This window comes from Patagioenas fasciata, chromosome 3 (genome assembly GCF_037038585.1).
Source record: "Patagioenas fasciata isolate bPatFas1 chromosome 3, bPatFas1.hap1, whole genome shotgun sequence".
NCBI classification, from domain to species: domain Eukaryota; kingdom Metazoa; phylum Chordata; class Aves; order Columbiformes; family Columbidae; genus Patagioenas; species Patagioenas fasciata.
Genome location: NC_092522.1, coordinates 54824700 through 54845106, shown reverse-complemented (window position 1 = coordinate 54845106; position 20407 = coordinate 54824700). Strand labels below are relative to the sequence as shown.

Sequence of the window (20407 nt, the reverse complement as noted above, 5' to 3'; positions counted from 1 at the left end):
TGGTCTATCAGGTGGAGGTGACTCTCACTTTATTTGGCCTGCCTGGTCTTGGATGGGAAGGTCAGAGATGCTCCAGGGGTGCATCACATGTCAGTTTGCTGAGGAGAGCAGACTTTGATCACTTGTGATGCTGACCCCACACAATATGCTCTAGTTGCCGTTATTACAAAATATTTGTCCCACCACTAGTGAAATCTACTAGATTCCATCCATGACACTTTATGAATAATTTTTTTGATTCTCAACTGTGCTGCACATTATGACTGGGAATGAATATCCATAAGTAATAGGAAGCTACAGTAAGAGCTGCTGCAAGCATTTTTCAACATCCCTTCTGCAATATCCCTTAGTGAGATAGGTGAAAAAGTCTGTCTTGTTATCTCTGGGTCACATTGAAGGACGCAGATTTACTTCTGTTTCTATGCTGAGTTATTTGGAAAAGCTAACAGGGATAAGGAGACTACAGAGACTGCTGAGCACCGTACAGCAATACAAGAACATGTACATGGAAAGCTTTTTATGCTGTTAAGCAATATCAGGCAGTACTGGGAAAAGTACTACAGAGGCAGAAAGCATTTGGAAATAGAAATAAAGTGTCCTTCGTGAAGCAGCATCTCATTCAGGTAATAGGGCACGCATCAACTGGTCCGTAGCACTATGTAAAGTAAACGAAGTTTGTGTTCGCAGTCAGCAACTAAGTGATACCCTCCAGATTAAAAACATTTATGGCAAAACCTCCTCTTCAGATACTGGAAGCACTAGATATATGATGTTGAATTCTGACATCCACTGCATTATATACTGTTTATGTAAGCACACTTCTTTTATGATAATGCTTATTTTGCCTAGCGTAGACATCATCTGAAAACTGAAGACCCTTGATTCAGACTAGAATACGAAGCTTGATTCAGAATAGAATATAAAGCTGTTAGCACTATGTGGTGCTTAGCTTTAGTGACTGTAATTTCTGGACTCCTGTTTGTTTGCTTTCTGATAAGCAAAAAAGCCTGTCATGCATAACTTTAAAAACTGTATCCTAGTGCAGCTTCCTTTAAATCAGAAATACCTTTCCTTTTGATCAGAAATGCTTGGGTTTAAATTAATCTTCCTTGGAAAAATAAGATTTTTTTAAATAAACAGAAATACGTTAAATTATGGCTTTATGTGAAATACAGCATTTTAAAAAAGGCTTAGATGTATCAAACCAGAAAGTATTACTCATCTTCTAGAACAAATGTGAGAACTATGGATATTTGAAAGCGCTTGAAAGGAAGACAAATAATAATCTATTGTACACAAAGCAATGTTCAAACCACCATAACATTTAGATTAACACAGCCCACTAATTATTTTGGGCTAGAGCTCTAAGCAAAAGCAGCTCCATCTGTTGAAGCTTGATCTACAAGGGATGGTGACAATTCAACTTCGATTTCTTTTGTTTTCTTGGCTTCTAGTGGGCTGTTTTATGAACACGTTCACATGAATTAACATCCTGTTGTGTTTAGTGGTGTCTTTTACTTTAGTTGGGGGGGGCGGGGTGAAAATAGCAGATGTCTAGGGCACTAGGTAGGCTGGAGAGGCTTTGGAGAAAATGCATTATTTGAGTCATTTAAGAATCAAAATCTCACAAAGAGAGGTGTACATAGCTATGGAATTAGTGTTCTAGCCTAGAGAAAGATTTGGGCTGATCAAAACACTAAAATATGACTATAGATAAGGAACAAGAAAGATATCCTTCAATGGGAATATGTTTCATTCTCAGGAAAAATAGAGGTGTCAGTACCACACTGATCCAGTTAAATTCACATGGAGCGGCTTTGTGAGCAAATTTGCCTGTTGTGCCTAGGGAATCCTGCTGTAAAAAAAGAGTTCCTTTGTGGTGACAGCAACTAGCTGAAATCAAAGTGATATACTCAGGATATTGTGTCTGATACAAGATGAGAGTCACTTTCACTAAATAAAATCAGAGTGCTCTGGTTTGGTGACTCTGCACATCAAGGTTCTCATTCTTCATGTGGGGGCTGTTCATATCAGCACAAATTAAATCCAGGTAGCTGGTGAATATTGAATTTACACTGCTCTGAAGTAGAAAATCTAATCTAATATAGGTCATTCTTGCATAACTCTTTTCCACGAGTGAAATAAAGAACATGCCTTCTCCCATAACACAGCTGCAAATGACTGTCAGCTTAACCTCAAAAACAAAAGCAGCCTGTCACATCTTTTTACTTTGTTGCTACCCAAAATAGGAAAGCTAAAATTCTCTCTATATAGTTCCTATCCATTTCTCATTAGAAAGTTAAGACCTATTCTCAGATTTCCTCCGGTGTATCTTTATTTATAACATAGAGATAAATTTTACAGGACATTTCCTGGTTATAGTTATTTTTTCTTGCTACTTTAATTAGACATCTGTGGGTTGAAATGTCTTGTGCTTGACATTGTGAATATACCAGCGACTAAAACCCTGGCCTTCAGTTTCTATTCCATTTGTTTAAGATACTTTAGAAATAAAGCTAGGTGTGCCATTTTTTGTACAGCCATGTTTTATTTAACTTTTTAAATTTATCTGATGGAAAAAAAAATCAATGGCCTAATAATAGATGTTCCACATTTCATACTATGACTCAGGACTCATTGAAAGATGTTATGTATGATGAACCTCTTCAGTAGCTCTTTCAGTAAAATGCAGTCTTTTTTTTTTTTTTTTTTTTTGTGGTCAGCATTTACTATTTATCATTTTGATTAGTTTTCCCCTTTTGAGTATAGAAATAAGTTTCCATAGAAATGCTGTGTGTTTCTCATCTTAACTCCTGCCTGTAGTACGCCATTTCAGATACTTCACCTTCTGTTTTCCACTGTTCTAAAAGCAGTAAAAAAAGTTTGCTGAAATAGTGAAGAAACAATTCTGAAAGTGATATTTGCAATATTTAGAGCATAAACCCAAAACACTGATTCAGAAGGTCACATAACTGTGGAGTCCAATAAAATATGTGTTTTCCCTAACAACTCACCCTTCACTAAAGGTTCAAGCAAAAAAGGAATTTGCTGCTTCCTTCATACAGTAAGTCTGGAGACATATGCCATCCCATAATTTTGTCAGCATTATGTCTTTCTGTGACAATTTAACATGCACATTGCACAGTTTTTCAATTCCACAGCAATATTGTAAGAAATACATTGCACTGAGCTTGATTGTAATGAAGCATTTGCTAAATATTTCATACCTTTGCATTAAAATAATTCAGCTAAGCTTAGTTTGAAAGCCCCTTTATTTGGGAATTCCACTTTAAAATAAAATTCTGAAATACCTTGTCATCGCAGTGGACCCATATGTTCTCCTGCATAAATACAGAAAATCATCAACTACAAAAAGACCAGGCTTTACAACACTGCATCCTTGCTGGGAATGTACAGGCATAAGGAAATGACAGATGTCTGGTGAATGGGAAGCCTGGCGAGCAATGTCTGTACATTTTATACCACCTACTGGCAACTTTGAGACCTGCATACATGGGAAGAAAAGATGGGCTCTAGGTGAGTGAGCTGGGAGCTTTTCCAGGAACGACATTACAAATAATGTCAGCAGCTGCCAGGTGATGTGACAGGCTTTCCTGGAAGCGTGTGCGCACATGGGCATGCTTTTATGCCACACCTGTGCAGCAAACAGCATTTCTGGGAAGTGATTAAATGGGTTTGCTTCAGAGCTGATCGTTTGCCTGAGAGCTCCTGACCGAGTTCCGTTTGAGCCCAGAAGCTGTGGTTAGAGCTGAAGTCAGGGCCAGGTGTCACATGCTGTCAACTAGTACCAGGTTTGCACTGACTCACCTGAGGCACTGCTCTACATTTGGTCTGGTCTGACAGGTTCCTGGGCTGACAGGGGTTCTGGATAAGTTTTATACTGCCAGTGGCAGAAAAGCAAAGTTAGGATCTGGATCCTGCATCAGCAGCCTGAGTACTCTAAGGATAGGGTCCCAAATAACAAGCAGCTGAGGTTTGATTTGAAGGTGGTAGGTCTGGGGATAGGCTACAGCCAGAATAGGCAGCACCTCACAGGTTTGGAGTGGAACTGAAGTTTTACAGCACTAGCTATAAACTTACACCAAAATAGACTGTAGATGAAGGTTTAGAACATGTAGCTTTGTGGCTCAGTAAAAAAACTGTTGCGGTTTCTTCTAAGAGGTTACAACCTTTGTGCCAAGCCAGCGCCACAGGCCTCAGAACCCCTCAGGCTTTCCCTGGACTTGTTTTGGCCTGCCCAGGAATTTGGTTTAGCAAGTGACAGCAATTATTTAATGACCATGTGACTATTACCTATTTTGCTTTTGTTTCTGTATAAATTTGTATAATTGCATGGTTTAATAATGTTATATGCATTTTTGTAACTAACAGACAGCAGTGACAAGTGTAGGTATTATGGGCAGAATGAACAGTCTCTGACCCTAAACCAAAACACTACACAGAGGAGTAAAGGCATGGGATGACAGCAGAGGCCTTGAAATCACAGGTGCAGGATGATGTAGGAGGCCCTGGTGCTATAAACAGTTCTCCAGTGGTCAGCTACCCAAACACAGCCTTGAGAGCTGGGTGAACCAGCGTTGGGGATAACAGAACAAAGACATAACCGACTTCAGAAAAACACACCATAGATAGTAAATTTGAATTCAATATCAACCTGCAGACCAGTGAAGGAGTGTGTTAAAAAACATACAAAAGTGCCCCCAAGCAGACCATGAGATTTTCAGTGTAATAAATTGACAGATATTTACACAACATATTCCGTAACCTGTGCACAAGAAACCTTCTTATAATCATACAATAATTGGCTTGGCAGGATAAGATAAGCAGCAGCTAAAATCATCTTGGGGAAAGTTTGTCCATAGAACTATCTCTAAAACATACCTTCTTATAACCCATTTCATCCAATTTCTGTCATTTTTTCCAAACTTTTCTATTTCTGTGCCTCACATTCCATTAACTTATTTACATATGCACCACTTTTACATCAGTGTCATTGCTATTTCTACTACAGTTTACCTTGCAGGTGTCTTATCAGCATGCCAAGTACCAAACCAGTCCTGGGAACTACTCTGTATGTGTTCAAATCTAATATGTGGTCACGTTTTATTGTCCAGCTGCTAGTGAGCAAGAAAGTGCATTACTTCACATGGTAAAAAGCAAACTGTCTAGAAAGGTTTTGTGCTAGGAAAGCTAGGCTGATGTTAAGCTGGGGACTCACAGAGGAAGCTGGTTTATGACTAGGTTCCCTATCAGCATAGGCTGTCTATGGGTGAGGTCAAAAAGGGCCAGGAAGCTTGGTTTTGTGGTGTGCATAGTAGGGACTATGTGGTTATTTCCAAACCTAAATCTGTCTGGAGTCACCTTTACTGGGTCATTGATTCCGTCATGCACGCTGTGCCTTTTCATCCATCAAATATGATTATTTCTCTCATCCCAAACTTTAAACAGCTCCAAGAGGCTATAATGGTTTTAAAAGAAAGCTTCTCAACTGAAGTTGCCACAGATATTTTATTTTCCCTGAAATTACGTAACTTACACACTAAGATGGGAAATAATCGGCCCTGCACGAGTAAATGCTGAAGATGAGCTTTCAATGTCCTATCAGGGCTAAAAATGGACATTTTGATAGAAAGAGAACATTTTATCCATCCCAATGGACTATGCAATGTCTGTGCAGAGATCTGAAAAGATCATGATGTACCAGTATTTAAAGCTAGGCTACTCTCTGCAAGCCAGCTGCTGAGTTCGCCTTTTCTACCCCAAGCAGCAAGCAATGCCCTCTAGTTTTCCACCATTATGAGGTTCAAATCCCCGCATTTCGAATAGCCTTAAACAGCACATGGCACCTGCTTTGTTCTTGTGCTCTGCAGCCATGGTTGCCCTCTTCCTTCCTCCTGCTGACTGACTCCATTCTCCTTCCCTGCTGCCCTCCCTCCCTTCACAGTCTCACCACCCCCGCTACCCCTCTTGACTTCATGCTTCCTCTTTACTCCATCTGACATACGGCCAAGCACAGGCCCCTTTCACCATCACCATTTCTGCTTCCTGGACCCTTATGTTTGTCCCATGTCACCCCAAGGCTAATTCCCTTTCTTCACTCTTCCTTCCTCTTTCTGGAGCTTGCACTATACCTCTGACAGGTCACAATCCCTCCCATCAGCTCTTGGCTGTCATAGCCACTTCATGGCCACTGTCATGGCCTCCGTGTCAGACTCTACCTTTCCTTCTGAGGGATCTCCTTCTCCAAGGCTTCCCAAATCAGTGTCAGGCTCTGAGGGCACCACCAGACCTTGCATTCCCAGCCCAGTCCCCAGGGAATCCCTTCACTCTGCTCATGGCCCAGAACCCCAAGTCAGCCCATGGGGCCCTGAGCCCCTGCCTCATTGACACTGCAGCAGGACCTGTCTCCAGCTCCCCACAGCCCTGCCCAGCCATAAGCCCACCTGTGGGCCCACTTTCCACAATTTTGGCCCATGCCTGTCCTCAGGGGGTTGCCAGGCCCTGCCTGGACAGACCCATGGAGAGACCCCAGGGAACAGATAGTCCTTTCAGTGCCCTGGCACACAGGCCATCAAGCAGGCTGCTTTGAGTGATACCACAGCTCTTCCTGCTCTCCATGTTGCCATCAACTTCTGTCCACCCAGTTTCTTCACAACAACATACCTTTTTGGCTTTTCTTCCAGCTCTTTCACACTCCTCATGCTCCACCACATTCATCTCTATCATGCTGACCTAGGCCTAAACCTGCCTGCAGTGCTTCTTCTCATACTGGGAACGTCAGAGATGTGCAGGAATTTGCAGAAATGTGAAGACAACAGAAGGTCCTTTCACTACTGTAGCCACTAGAGGCTACAGTAAAACCTGCATTTCTCCTATAGAAAATATTTTCCTGAAACCACGTGTCCTGCCCCAGTTCTGGAGAGACACAATTTGGTGGCATTGTGTCTGCTTGATGCTGAAATCCAAGCAGCAGGAGCTGTAACAATAAGATCTGTCTCTAAAATAAGTGATATGGAAAGGATCCAAACAGGAGTCAAACTGCAGGACCTGAAGACAACCCTGGAAGTGTGTTGTTCCTACCTTGAAACAGATGATAGTCAAAGATAAAATGATCCTTCTCACGGCCTCAACACGCAGTAAAATAATAGCAAATTAACTCTGACACACAGGGTTGTGCACCTAGCAGGGTAGGGCTAAACAGAACAAAAAGGCCGAAAACACAGGTGGATAAATTAATCTCAGTTTGAGAAGGATTAAAACAGTCCCCCCCAACACTTCTCTCCATAAATGCCCCACGAATGTTTTCTATGCATTGTACAGGAGTTTTGTATGCAGGACAGCTTCGTAGTGAAGCTGCTCGGATTAAACCAACATCTCACCAGCACCTGGGTTTGCCTTGTTCAAGCTACTTCTCAGTTTTCTCGCCTGGTTACGGAAAGTGAAGGAAAACATTTATTCAGGGGCACATCTCCACCTAGTGGAGAAGTTTAATTAGTGCGACTCTCTTAGTTTCTTAAGAGGAAAAGGTGGCTGACCTGAATCAATTACCTTCAGCTTGAGTTGGAGTCTAAATGAATTTTTGGTAGTCTGTGGGCTTGTCTGTACTGGGGAACTGATTTTCACAGCTGAAAGAGTTATTCTGGTACTATCGTTTAGCTATTCTGGAACAGCTTTTTGAGAGTACAGGAAATTTTTCAGGAACAGCAAAAATGTTCACATTACACTGGAAAAGTAAAAGTAGTCAACTTCCCTAAGTTAACAGGTCTAATTAGGTGCAGTTCATGTGTTGAGATTCTCGACCAGATGGGCAAAGTGCTCCTGTTATCATCAGAAGCTAAGGGAATATGCAAATATATAAAATAAACCACTTCTTACGGTATTCTGATTTTTCCTGGCACACCTTTATCTCTGCCCCAGAGCACGGAAATTATACAAACTCTAACTTCCCGAGCGCCAGTATTGTTGAACTCATTTGTAAGGTGCCTTTTTGACTTTCAGTACATTAGGCAAAACTCCAGGCATAAATAGCTTAATGGATATAGGCCTCACTGTTCATGTTCAAATATATTTAAGTTTTATCTCTACTTAATTCAGGTAAGACATTTGGTCTTGGTCTCTTACTTGAGCAAGCTACTAGTGAGTTCAAGAATCTCTCAGTGTCTTTGTTCAAGTTATTTTGTTTTCACATAACTGTGAATGGGAGCTGGAAGACTGTTCAAAGGCTACTGCACACAAGAAGAAATTGTTCTTCACAGAGGGTAGTTTAGCTGCAAATCTCCTTGTCATGGAGTAGTGTGAATGCTAGAAGTGCATATATATTTCTCCAAAAAAGGGGTTGCACAAATTCATGGGATGAAAATTTGCTGAGAAGCGCTAAACACAAAATGCCACATCCGAATCACAAATCACTAGAGGATGGGAAAGTAAATGGAGTTTGAATCTCATACAGTACCTATGTTCCAGGGCTCTGGAGGTAGATGCCCTCGTTATGAGGACACAGGCTGTTTAATTCCGGCTTAATGAGCTTTAGCTCTTCTTATAAAGCAGAAGAACTTTACTAAGAAAAGTTAAAGAGAAGAATCTCTATACAGGTCATAACCTAGTGCAGTGTCTCCAAAGTACAGCAAATGACCAGCCTCGAGGTAGCAGATGGCAAAGGTTCCCAGTAGGCCCCCAGCTCCTTCCTGGTCTCTACATTCAAAGAGTGAGATGCCTCAAAAGCCAGGCTCAGGCAGAGCCTGCCTGCAGGCACAGACAGGAGCTGGGCCTGTCTTGCTAAGAGCTGGCCAGACGCAAGTCCCTATCAGCATCTGCCCACAATCCTGCATCTGCCATGTTGGATTGCGTGGGGCTCAGGGTTTAACTTTCCTTTTAGCTTCAAACATGCCAGACATCTGAATATCAGAATATCAGTTTTCTGCTTTTCAGGAGAGCACCTTGAGCATCAAGCTGTGAGATATTTAGGGGGTACCTCTCATCTTCTTTCACTCTTTTTTTTTTGAAAGACTATGAGCTATTTGCCATGGAGAGCAGGAATGCTTGAATCTCAAACAAAGAGAAATGCCAGGAGAGTAAAGCTATTTCTTGTTCAGGTCTATATCTACAACAGCTACAAAATTATAGAGCAGCCTAGAATAATTATAATCTAAAAGCTTCCAGCCTAGGCAATCTATTTTTTATTTCTCTGAGCTAAAACATAAATAATGAACAGCATTTTCTGCAAAAGCTGTATAAAAAACCTGTTATTCTGTCCAAACCTACATGATTTCTTGATTGGTGCACTGAAGATAAACATACAAACTGAAAGGCAGCAAGACTACAGAAAGCCTTTCAAAAGTGTTCATACTGAATAGAGACAACCCCAAAAGCCCATTGGGAAGGCCTTTCCTTTATCAACTGATGGCAGAGTCCTGTGTGTTCCTGACAGAATTCAGCTACTCTATCAATCAAAGCGACCAAAATCCACTGCAAAGCCAATTCGGCAACTCCAATGGCTGGAGTAATTCAGCATGAACATAATTGCTTTTACTTAGGATTATAATTAGGACCCATTTGACAAATGTCGCTTTAGCTGGGCCAGGGATAATGATCAGGCTGTAATGAGTTATGGGATCCCTACCTTCTGGGCCATGGCTCCCTGTGTGCTGAGAAGAGAGCTGCATTCCCCTTCATGGTATTCTTCTTTACATTCACGGCAGAACACAAACTGGAAAACAAACCAAAGCACAGAAGTCATAAAAACACATGAGGGATATAGACAGCAGGTTACAATCATGAAGAGTCATACAGCAGATGATCTCTTGCCCTTCTCATCCCATTAAATTCCCATAATCCTCCTAATTGTGCATCTTATTATACACTCTGATCATTAACACAACAATTTTCCTGTTATTATTATGCATTTCATTGGTGAAGTAACATAAATGTCATTATTAAAAATGAGATTCTGCTACATGGTCCATTTAGGGACAGAAAGTCATACTAGATACTTTTGGATTTATTTACCCTCCAGTGAAATCTGAATATACAAGAAGGGTGCTGGATAACACAAGCAGTTCTGTTTCATAGTGTTTACTAATGGAAATAGTCTGTTCATAGTTCTCAATCAAATGCATTGTCTATGGAAAACTATTGCTGACTTTATTAGGGGATGATAACTTTTTTATAGGTCATGTGAAATACCGTTTTTTTAGAAAATTATATCCTTGCCATGGACTTTTATAGAACGGTTTAAAAAAACAACATAGAACAGAACTATAGGTTAGTTAACACAGGGTTTAAGGGACTACCTCTATACTCTTATGGCATTTCCAACAATTGTTCTCCTTAAATTACATTGTTCTTTACATAAGGCTTCATTCAAAAGTAATGTCTTTTGCAGATGAGTGAGACAACTGTCCCTATCTCAGTCTAAGCTGCCTCTGCCACCTAAACTGGTTCATAAGTATCAAGTCTGATGCCTTTTTTTAAATTCTAAAATGAAGATATCTGTCTTGACATGCATAAAAATCTTTGACCCATCCATGCTGCATTAAATCCCATGTCCTTGCAGGTAAGGGGGAAAGTCAATAATGTAAAATGGGTGTCTCTCATGCTGTTTTAAAGCTATGCTGTCTTGACACAACTCCAAACTCTGAAAGATCTCTCAGGGGTAAGCCATTCTGACTGGCTTTGTAAGCAAGACTGATAAAACAGCCTTGATTTTTAGATACAGAGCTGCATGCACACATCATGAATAAAGGATATCAGGAGGACATGACACTAGAACATTTATCTGCTACAAATTCCAGCTTTTGCAATTTCATTTTGAAATCTTTCAGGCTGTATTGTCACTTTTCTAAGCAGCACTGAAAATCATATTTCATTGTCATGCTAAAGGAACTGCACTTCTATGAAAAGAAGCATTGTGCAAGTCCAAAAGGTTTGATCCTGTTATTCAGAGAGTCGGGGAAATGTAGAGCAGAGGAGTGGAGTGAGTGTTCTAACTTCCAGAGATATCAGACCTAATCACTTTGTTGGCTTTCTTGTCAGCTCCCTCCGCTATTTTGTCAATGATTTCAAATGTTTTATTTTACTGTAACTAACACTGATCTGTTAATTCACTTGTGCCTGTTAGCAAACAGTTTTACAATGGAGGCACTTTGGAAGATATGTTGCATGAGAGGCTGCATTATTGTAATAGAGCATCATTTTAACACAACAGTTTGCTCTGCATTAGTTGTCAAAAGTTTCAGCCGTGTTGAACACTGCTCAAACACATATAAAGGGGTACTCTCTGTCTGGATACTGAATATCTCAAAGACTTGTTATCCCTTAACAATCAAGGTTATGGCCAGGTTTAACTGCATTTCCTACTGTGTCCCCTATTCTCTTTTTCCTTTGTGAGTTATTTCCTTAGGAACACATCTGGCTGAAAACATTTGTCTGAAAGGGTTTTGTGTACAGTTTCTTTATCACTGCGTTATCACACAATGCCTGAGATTGCTTTCCTCACTGCAGTCTCTCTCACTTTTCCCATGCCAGTGCAATTTTAAACCTTTCATAAACATTGAAAAGCGGGAAAGAAAGAAAGAAAGAAAGAAAGAAAGAAAGAAAGAAAGAAAGAAAGAAAGAAAGAAAGAAAGAAAGAAAGAAAGAAAGAAAGAAAGAAAGAAAGAAAGAAAGAAAGAAAGAAAGAAAGAAAGAAAGAAAGAAAGAAAGAAAGAAAGAAAGAAAGAAAGAAAGAAAGAAAGAAAGAAAGAAAGAAAGAAAGAAAGAAAGAAAGAGAGAAAGAGAGAAAGAAAGAGAGAGAGAAAGAGAGAAAGAGAGAAAGAAAGAGAAAGAAGGAAAGAGAAAGAAAGAAAGAAAGAAAGAAAAAGAAAGAAAGAAAGAAAGAGAAAGAAGGAAAGAGAAAGAAAGAAAGAAAGAAAGAAAGAAAGAAAGAAAGAAAGAAAGAAAGAAAGAAAGAAAGAGAAAACCCAGGGCATATATTTTGAAGACATTCTGTCTTCCTCACAGTATAGTTTATGTGGCATTACTGTTTATTATAATAATAAAATTCATAAACTCATACTGTATTATTTAAATATGTGAAATGCATTTTCTTATAATCAGAACATTACCAGTGTTTTCCCCATAGGTTTGCTGTACTGGAAACATGCAGGAGTGTATAACTGGGCCTTTCACTAACAATTGTATATCCTGCGAGTGAGTCTGTAAGTGAACCTGCCACATTCTTGCAATGAAACAAAGTCTGATTTTTTTTTTTTTTTTTTTTGTGAGACAGGATACTCTTTTCACATCTTATTAGATAATGGATGAGATGTAAAATCCGTTCTGTGGCAAAAGAACACCCTGGAGGCTGATCCGTTTGTCAGAATAAATAGGCATCTCCCAACAGAAATGCATTAAGCACTCCCTTTTTATGGCAAAGCATGCATCATAAAGAAAAGGCATGTCACTTACAACAAAGAGCAGTTTGTGATAGTTTTATTCATTTTTTACATTCAGGCATGAAAAATATAGTAAAGTTTCAGTAATAAAATACAGCAACTGCAAAAATGCTGTCAGTTAACTTGTATTTTGTGGCTTCATTAATATTAATACAGCTATTTTGCCCTTGGAAAGAAAAGGATTTAAGTTGTTCAGTCAGGATTTAATACTTTTGCATAAATTCAACATTAGTAAGTGTTTAAAATTACTATAAGTAGTGTAATTACTAATAATACTCACACTTTCTTCCCCTTTATTTGCCAAAAAAAAAGACTGGCAGATCACTGCGATAATATAAACAGCATATAAACTTCATATGTCTTCGTGTATTTAGTGTTTACTGTTGTTACCCTTGAAAGATTCTTCAGTTGGAAAACAACCAACACAAAGAATAAATCCCAAAGGTCCCAAACCCACCCTCTAGGTTTATGCATTAAAAAGAGGATTAGCAGGGAAATCCATAAAGCAGTTACGGGATTTAGGCACTGGAAATTAATATAACCTGTGTGTGTGCTATTACAGGCTTTTGAATATCTGTAAAATGTATGAGATAGGCCTAAGCAGAAGCCCTGAATCCCAGTGACGTCAGAATAGGAGGTATTAAAAACCTCAACAGGAATCTAGTACCTGTTTTTACAATCCTCTTGTATTTACGATCAGTTGAACAAAAGGTAAATGCAGACCAAGCTCTGGTCAGGTCTATGGAATTCAAACCCCACAGCAGACACCTGCAGTACCAAGAATGGCACTGAATAAAAACCAGGATGGTGAAACAGAGCTGTAGTCTCATTTATTCCTGACTGGGCCATTTATATTGTTTAAAGTGTTTTAAGTATGGAGGTGGCAGTAGAATGTAGCTCTTTCTTTGGATGAAAGGAAAAGGAGTTTGTCATTAATATGCTATGCTGGTGGTTTTTTTTTTTTTGGAAACAAGATTTTGCTATTTCCTATTTCACAACATTTTAAAGATCTGCTTTCCTTTGGTTTGAGCACCACAGCTCATTCTCTCTCGCTTACCTACTGCAAATGCCTTTTCTTTGGTCTCTAATATCTTCCTATAGTGCCTATAAAATATTACTGTTAAAATTATCTTTCTTCCAACTTCAATACAATACTCTCATTCTTGAATCCCTACACAAAATTTCAAGTCTGAACTCCCTAGTGTTGTTTTAAAATTACTCCTCAACTCAGATATTCCTTTTCTTTTTCACCCTTGCCTCCTACCCCATGTCCACACAGCTGAATGAAGTTGCAGTGAGGTAGTCACAGCCAAGGTCTAATCTGCAGCACCATAGGTGCACTGCTAGGGACTTATGTGTGAGCTAACAACTGAAGCACATACCCAGATTTCTTACCAGGTTTCTGGCAATCCGTATTGAAATCTGGACTGCCACATCTTTGCTCCTACAGGTATCACTGCCAGCAAGAGTGGAGATGAACTATGTATGATACGTGGTTTGGCCAAAGTGTGTCTTCCAAAACATACATTCACATCCAGATTAAAGATAGCGGGTGAAGAAAGATGCACTCGTACCTCTGGTACAGCGTTTTAATGGCCCTTCAAAGTCACTGCTAAAAATTGCATCTAATGTCTACTTTGACTCTTTCTGGTTTCAGCTTCCAGCTGCTGCTTTCTGCTTTGCATTTCTCTGCTAAAATAAGGAGTCTTTCAGCATCCCACATTTTCTTCCTGTGAAAATATTTATGTGCTGTAATCAAGATACCTCTCAATCTTCTTTAACCTAAAAGAGAACCTCTTGAATTTCTCACTGCTTAAGACATTTCTCTCCCTCTCTCTCACAGCCTCAAATCATATTCATTGCACTTTTCTGGGGACTGTCTTGTTTTTGTCATTAATTATATTTGACTAATCTTTATATAATTGCTGTGCTGTATCAGCAGAGTCTTTATATTTACTTCTGGATCACTGTCAATTACTGAATCGAGACAGGTTTGCTGTCAGTTCCTGTTGAATGCTGCCAGCAATACCCTGCTGCACATGGATTCTTCACAGAAAACACTACTTCCTGTAATTTGCTAGTTCTTAAGCCATACAAACACAGCCCACCTGACAGTGATAAGACGAGGCTGCTGCAAACACCCAAACCATGTCAGTTGGAACTCAGCACCCTGAGTATATTGGTATATTAGTGTGGTGATTTCCTTATCAGAATATTCTGTAGTCTGAAATCTTGCAAAAAATGAAATTGGTTTTGTGCAATTACATTTTCTTATCAAACTTGTGATCTTATCATAGAATGAAATCAGCTTCTTCGTGTATGACCTGCTGTCGTTGAGAATATATTGACTTGCAGTATTATCAAAATTGCTGTGTCTTCTCTTCTTTTCTTTGATCTTCCTTCATTCAGTGCTGTCTGGACTATTCACTACAGGTAGGAATCATGAAAATTAAAGCTACTGAATGAAGACATATGACATACGGTATGAACTGTGTGGCTGTCATATGCAGGGACAGGAGTTGGACTCGATGATCCTTGTGGGTCCCTTCAAAGTCAGGGCATTCTATGATTCTAAGGCAGGATCAACATCTCCACAAGTACTGGAGCTTTCTGCCAGTAGTGCAAAACTATTATGCAAGAGATGCGAAGTTTCCTCAGAACCATGACTATATGAAGAAAGAAAAATCATGGATCTTCTCACCTTCTATCTAAAATGCAGGGCTTACAGGTTTTATCTTTCCTTCTCAGTGAAATAAGGTACTTCAAGAGATCAACTTTCAATGCTTCTGTTCACTCTTTCCTCTAAAACCAAGTCCAAAACCAAGCCAAAAGAATGCTACATTATGATCATAATTCATGCTAAGGGTGAAATAAACCACAGCTGACAGGTGTTAATTTTATTATTTAATGAGCTGCCAGAAAATGCGCATTAAGTGCTATTGTAACATGAGAAGGCTACGGAATATTCTAAAGAGCATACAAAGGAAACAGAGTATAATCTAAGATACATGCGGAACTAGATAGAATCATTTTTCTGTCAAAACCAGATTTTTATTACGCATCAAAGCAAAATAATGTAGCATTCTAAGCTACTTGCATGGCTTTGATCACTTGAGCATCAGAATATCTTGGAATTGTAAGTGAACCTCTCTTACCATATTCCCATGAAGCAGCAAAGTATTACTATTTCTGTTTTAGTGACTGAAGTCTAATTCATAGAAATCCTTGATCACAATTCTCTAAAATTTGAGGATTTTAATTAAGTTGATTTGGAAACCCAAGTATCACTGAGGATCCACACCAAAGAGACTTGTCTGAGATCACATAGCAGCACTGTAAAGGAGAAGATTTCAATTTTTTAAACAGTGGGCTTCCCACTAATCATTTTGGATCTTTCCTCAAAACCAATCACACCCTGTTTTCACAGTGTCAAAACTCAGTCTAATAAGGGTAATCTGTAAAGTATTTCCATGCCTTTTTAATTATTATTTTTTTGGTAAATAAAAATATGATTAGGGATACCAAACTGGGAGGAAGGGCTGACACACCATAGGGATGTGCTGCCATTCAGCGAGACCTGCACAGGCTGGAGGACTGGGCAGAGAAGAACCTGATGAAATTAGACAAAGGCAAGTGTGGGGTCCTGCACCTGGGGAGGAACAACCCCAGTCACCAGTACAGGTTAGGGGTGCACCTGATGGAAAGCAGCACTGCAGAGAAAGACTGGGAGTTTTGGTGGACAAAAGGTTGACCATGAGTCAATAAAACACTGGAAAGGCAAAAAAATCCTTCTCTTCAACTGACAACATGATCATCTGGTCAAAAAGAAAAACCCTTGAAAATGTAAAATATTAAAAGGCATCAAGTTTCAATCCTAAATGAGCTTTTGTACTCAAACTATAGGCTGCTGATTGGAGGAAGGATTTATAATGAACATATGAACATGTCTTAAAGCAAATCAAAGCTATCAGAGAGTGACATATAGAATGGCACTGCTCATTATACCCAAAATAATCTCTGTATAGTGTTTCTGTGTAGAAAAATGTAGCTTCCAATTGCACTTTCCAAAGTATAAATTATAATTAGAATGTTATAATGAGTGATATATACTTACTTCTTCTTATTTTTTTTGTCTTTTTTTTTTTTGTTTGTTTCTTTGTTTTGTTTTTGTTTTGTTTCAAGAAAACCGCCCAGATCCCAAATTTCACTGGAGAAGGTTTTACCATACAGCATATCTTCTGAGTAAGAGATTGGTCTGATTCTTGGCTGGAGTTCAAACCTCCCTAAACACAGACTAAGCCTTTTTAACTTCAAAACTCTGTACTTTGTTACTTATTTCCAAACGAAGTCCATTAAACTCCCCCCCCAACACACCCCAGATGTCACAGTCCTTGTCATGCCACTGCTGTGAACCACATATATTGGGTACTGGACTGACTTTGCCTCTGGCACTTTGTTATATCCAGCACCAAGTGCGAGACCGTCAACCACACTCCCCATCTTGTGGTATTTCTTGTGCTTACAGAAAGAACCTTTAAAAGCAGAATATTTACCATCTGCAGTAGCTATGTTTACTTAGGATTTGTGGCTTTGCCAATTGTCAGTTATAGAAAAACCTGCAAATACTACAATGAAGATAAATGCCACAGTAGAAAAAGCATCCATTTTTAATGACACTGATTTTATCAGATACAATGCAATTGCAAAGCATGGTAGCACTTGCAAAGCAATTTTGGTTTTTTTCCTTATAATAAAGCACACACGTTTACTATGCATATTTCATCTAAAATCCAGCTTTTGTGAGAAGCACGGCAATCTGTCAAAACATGATGTCAAAAATATAGCTGCAGCCTCTGTGCAGCTTTTGCAATCTAAAGGCAATTTGCCATCAATACTATGAGAGGCAATTTTCTATAAACATTAAAAGCTTTAAGTGTAGGACTGCATCAAAACATCTTAGAGATATCAATGTTTTTCTTTTGAATCTGAAACAGAATGTCTCCCTCTTGACTTCTGCGAAACAATCCACGGGCTCCTTCCCTAAGATCTAGATGATGACGTGTACATCCCAAGACCCTTCAGTGAGCGCTGATAAGTTTGTGTGCCAGGCAAACAGACTTGGATGTATCAGTGAAATGGGCAACATAAGCTCAGAGAACTTGTCCCAGATCTCATCAAATCTCATTTGCCGATTTATGTGGATGGGCAACCTTACTTTTTCTTTGCATCCCCCTTCTGCATTGCCTTGTGGGCCAAGTGCTACAAGGGATAGAACAGAAGAAAGAAGCTGAGGGGAACCCAGGTGCTTCTCTCAGATGAAAGGACTTCAGGCCCCTGCAGGAGAAAGGATAATGCTCTTCCCAGATTTCTCTACCCTGTACCTACACACAGGAGTATCGCACAATCTTGTTCGTTACCTGCTGCCACAACTCCAACCCCTCCTTCAGGACCGTGTCACAGTCAGGAGTTCCTCCACTCTTAATTCCTGCATACTCCTCCTCCCTGCTTTCTCATTTCTATGCAGCAGTAGTCTATTATCTTTCCTCCTTCTGGTGGCAACACTGAATTTTACTTGAAACTTACACTGCTGCGAACCTTTAAGGTGTCCCTGCCAGAAGTCCTAGAGCCATGTCAGTAATCTGGAGCTAATGCAGCTCTAGCGTGTTTGGGACCTTGACTAGTGTCTGCAGGATGCTGTGTTCTGCTGGTAGATGTTCCAGCACTGCTGGGAGCTGGCTTGGCGATGCAGAACTACAGAGATCCCTTACTTCACTGTGTAGTACAGACATGACAAAGAAATATAATTCAGTATTAGGTTCTTGCTGGCACCGCTGGACAGAAAAAGCAGTTGTATGTTGGCTTAATTTTGTTCCCATTTAAGTAACTCTAGTAAGCGATACAGACACCTAATCACATCTATCTAGTGTATAATTTTGAGCAATTTTATGCCTGGATGACTAACAAAATGCAAAGTGGATGCATGTAAACTTAAGATTTCTACTTATAATTTCCATAATAAATTACATGGTATTTATATGAGGAAACGTTGAAAAAAAATCAATATTATTGCCACCTTATAATTTAATAGAATCTACTAGAAACTAAATGCAGAGGGTGAGGGGATTAATCATTTATGAATATGAGGAGAGTTTTTAAAGCAGTCAAATATGTAAAATGTATATAAGCTGTGATTTAAAAAAATGTTTTTGTAATCTGGTGGATCTTAGTCTCTACATTTCGAGTATCTCACAAAAGAACATAGCATTCCAATTAAAACTGATTAAAAAAAAAAGGAGAACCAAACCTCTAAATACACAATCTGTATAGGCATATATTAAAATATAAACTGTGTCTCTCTCCCATTTACAACAGCAGAAAACCACTGTAACTCCAGTGGAACAATACAGTATTTAAGCTAGAACAGATGAAGTCAGAGCTTGAGTCACGCTGTAAAGAAAAAAAGCTAGCATGTATGTTGTCACCACTAAAATGGATACAAAAAAGAATAAGAAATAAAATTTTCTATGGAAGGAAGCATTATTTTTCAGGAACTAGGATGCAATGAGTGAAAATGATAGTTATTTTGAGATGCCTTTAGAAAGTGTGAGACAAAGCATTTTACAAGTATAACAGTGTATCTTTTGAAAATATTCTTCCTGCAGAAGATGCATCACTACATGTGTGACATTAAAAGTTGGGTTTTTTTGCAACAAAGTGGTTGGAAGCTACATAAAAATATCACTTCTCACAAGTTTGAAAAAGATGTTTTGCTGCTGAATGCATGTATCAGTTCACAAGGAATGTCATGAGGAATTAATTTTACTGCCTGTGGCTTTAGCTCCTGCTCTAGCAGCTTTGGAGTTCAATTAATATGCCCTTAAACAGTATGACAAACCTATTTCCATATGATAATACTTCTGCTATGCATGCATGCCCTGGGCATTTTAGCATCTAGCTGCACATTTATATGTGCAAACAGACCTGCAAATCTGATGGATTCATTAACGTGGTTCTTGAAATGAACTAGTGAACACTCCGCCTGGCAAGCTGATGAGAGTTAAGCAATTACTCAGTACCTAATTCATGCTGAATTGCAATAGAAAACAGGCCACTCCTCTGAATGTTTTTGTAGATATCCCTGACAGAACCAAGGCACGCACCATAGAATTTTTTATTCTGTGTCATTTGGACTGTGTTCCTGTAACCATGTACAAGAAGCACGCACTTTGTTCATCTCCTGGTTGCTGGAATTCATCTACATTTAAAAAAGCTCACCCAGCAACACTGAAAACTTCCCAGAAGATGGCAGCAGTGACACAGGAATCGATAAAAGCAGGCTTTGTGAAGCTTTCGCAATTGAAAAAGATTCTAAAAAAATCATAGTCAACAGCTAAGATCCAGTCTGGGGTTACTAACAGCTGATACAGGCAAAATCAGTCCTGACAAGACAGTATCATAAAGAAGAAACAGCATTCAGATGCACTGGAAGACATAAAAAGGAGCAAGAGGTGCTCCTTGTTTCAAGGGCATGGCATCTTACTTCTCTTGAACCTGGTGACAGCTGAAGCCCTGTGAAAAGAACACCCTTCCAAATATGACCATCTAGCAAATAAAATAGCCTAAATAATGTACCTTGGATAACTGTGGTGCTGTTTTATGTGTTTTATTTGGTTCATGCTATCTCCTATGCATAGCACTTGCTTTTTATAACTATCAACACATATTTAGTCTATGTGCTAGGGAGAGCACAAAATAATGAGCAGATTTCTGTAAGTCTCCGTCTTCTACGGAAATGCCTGGCTTCTGCACAAGGGTCCAGTGAACGTGCCTCTCCGCTTAGTGACCAAATTAAGCAAGGCATTTGGATATTTCTCTGCGAGATTTTTTTTTGAGGGAGGGGGGGAAGGAACGATCTTAAGCCTCAATTCTGCTTATAGTTTGTTCGTCTTAGAAAT

General features: G+C 39.3%; 1 protein-coding gene across 1 annotated transcript in view; it reads right to left on the bottom strand.

The window, feature by feature from the left end:
* Positions 1–20407, bottom strand: part of PRKN (parkin RBR E3 ubiquitin protein ligase) — a 717498-nt gene that overhangs the window by 8203 nt on the left and 688888 nt on the right. The window contains exon 10 of the mRNA XM_065835898.2: positions 9641–9727. Coding sequence (XP_065691970.1) covers positions 9641–9727 — 87 coding nt within the window. The remainder of the gene's footprint in view (positions 1–9640; positions 9728–20407) is intronic.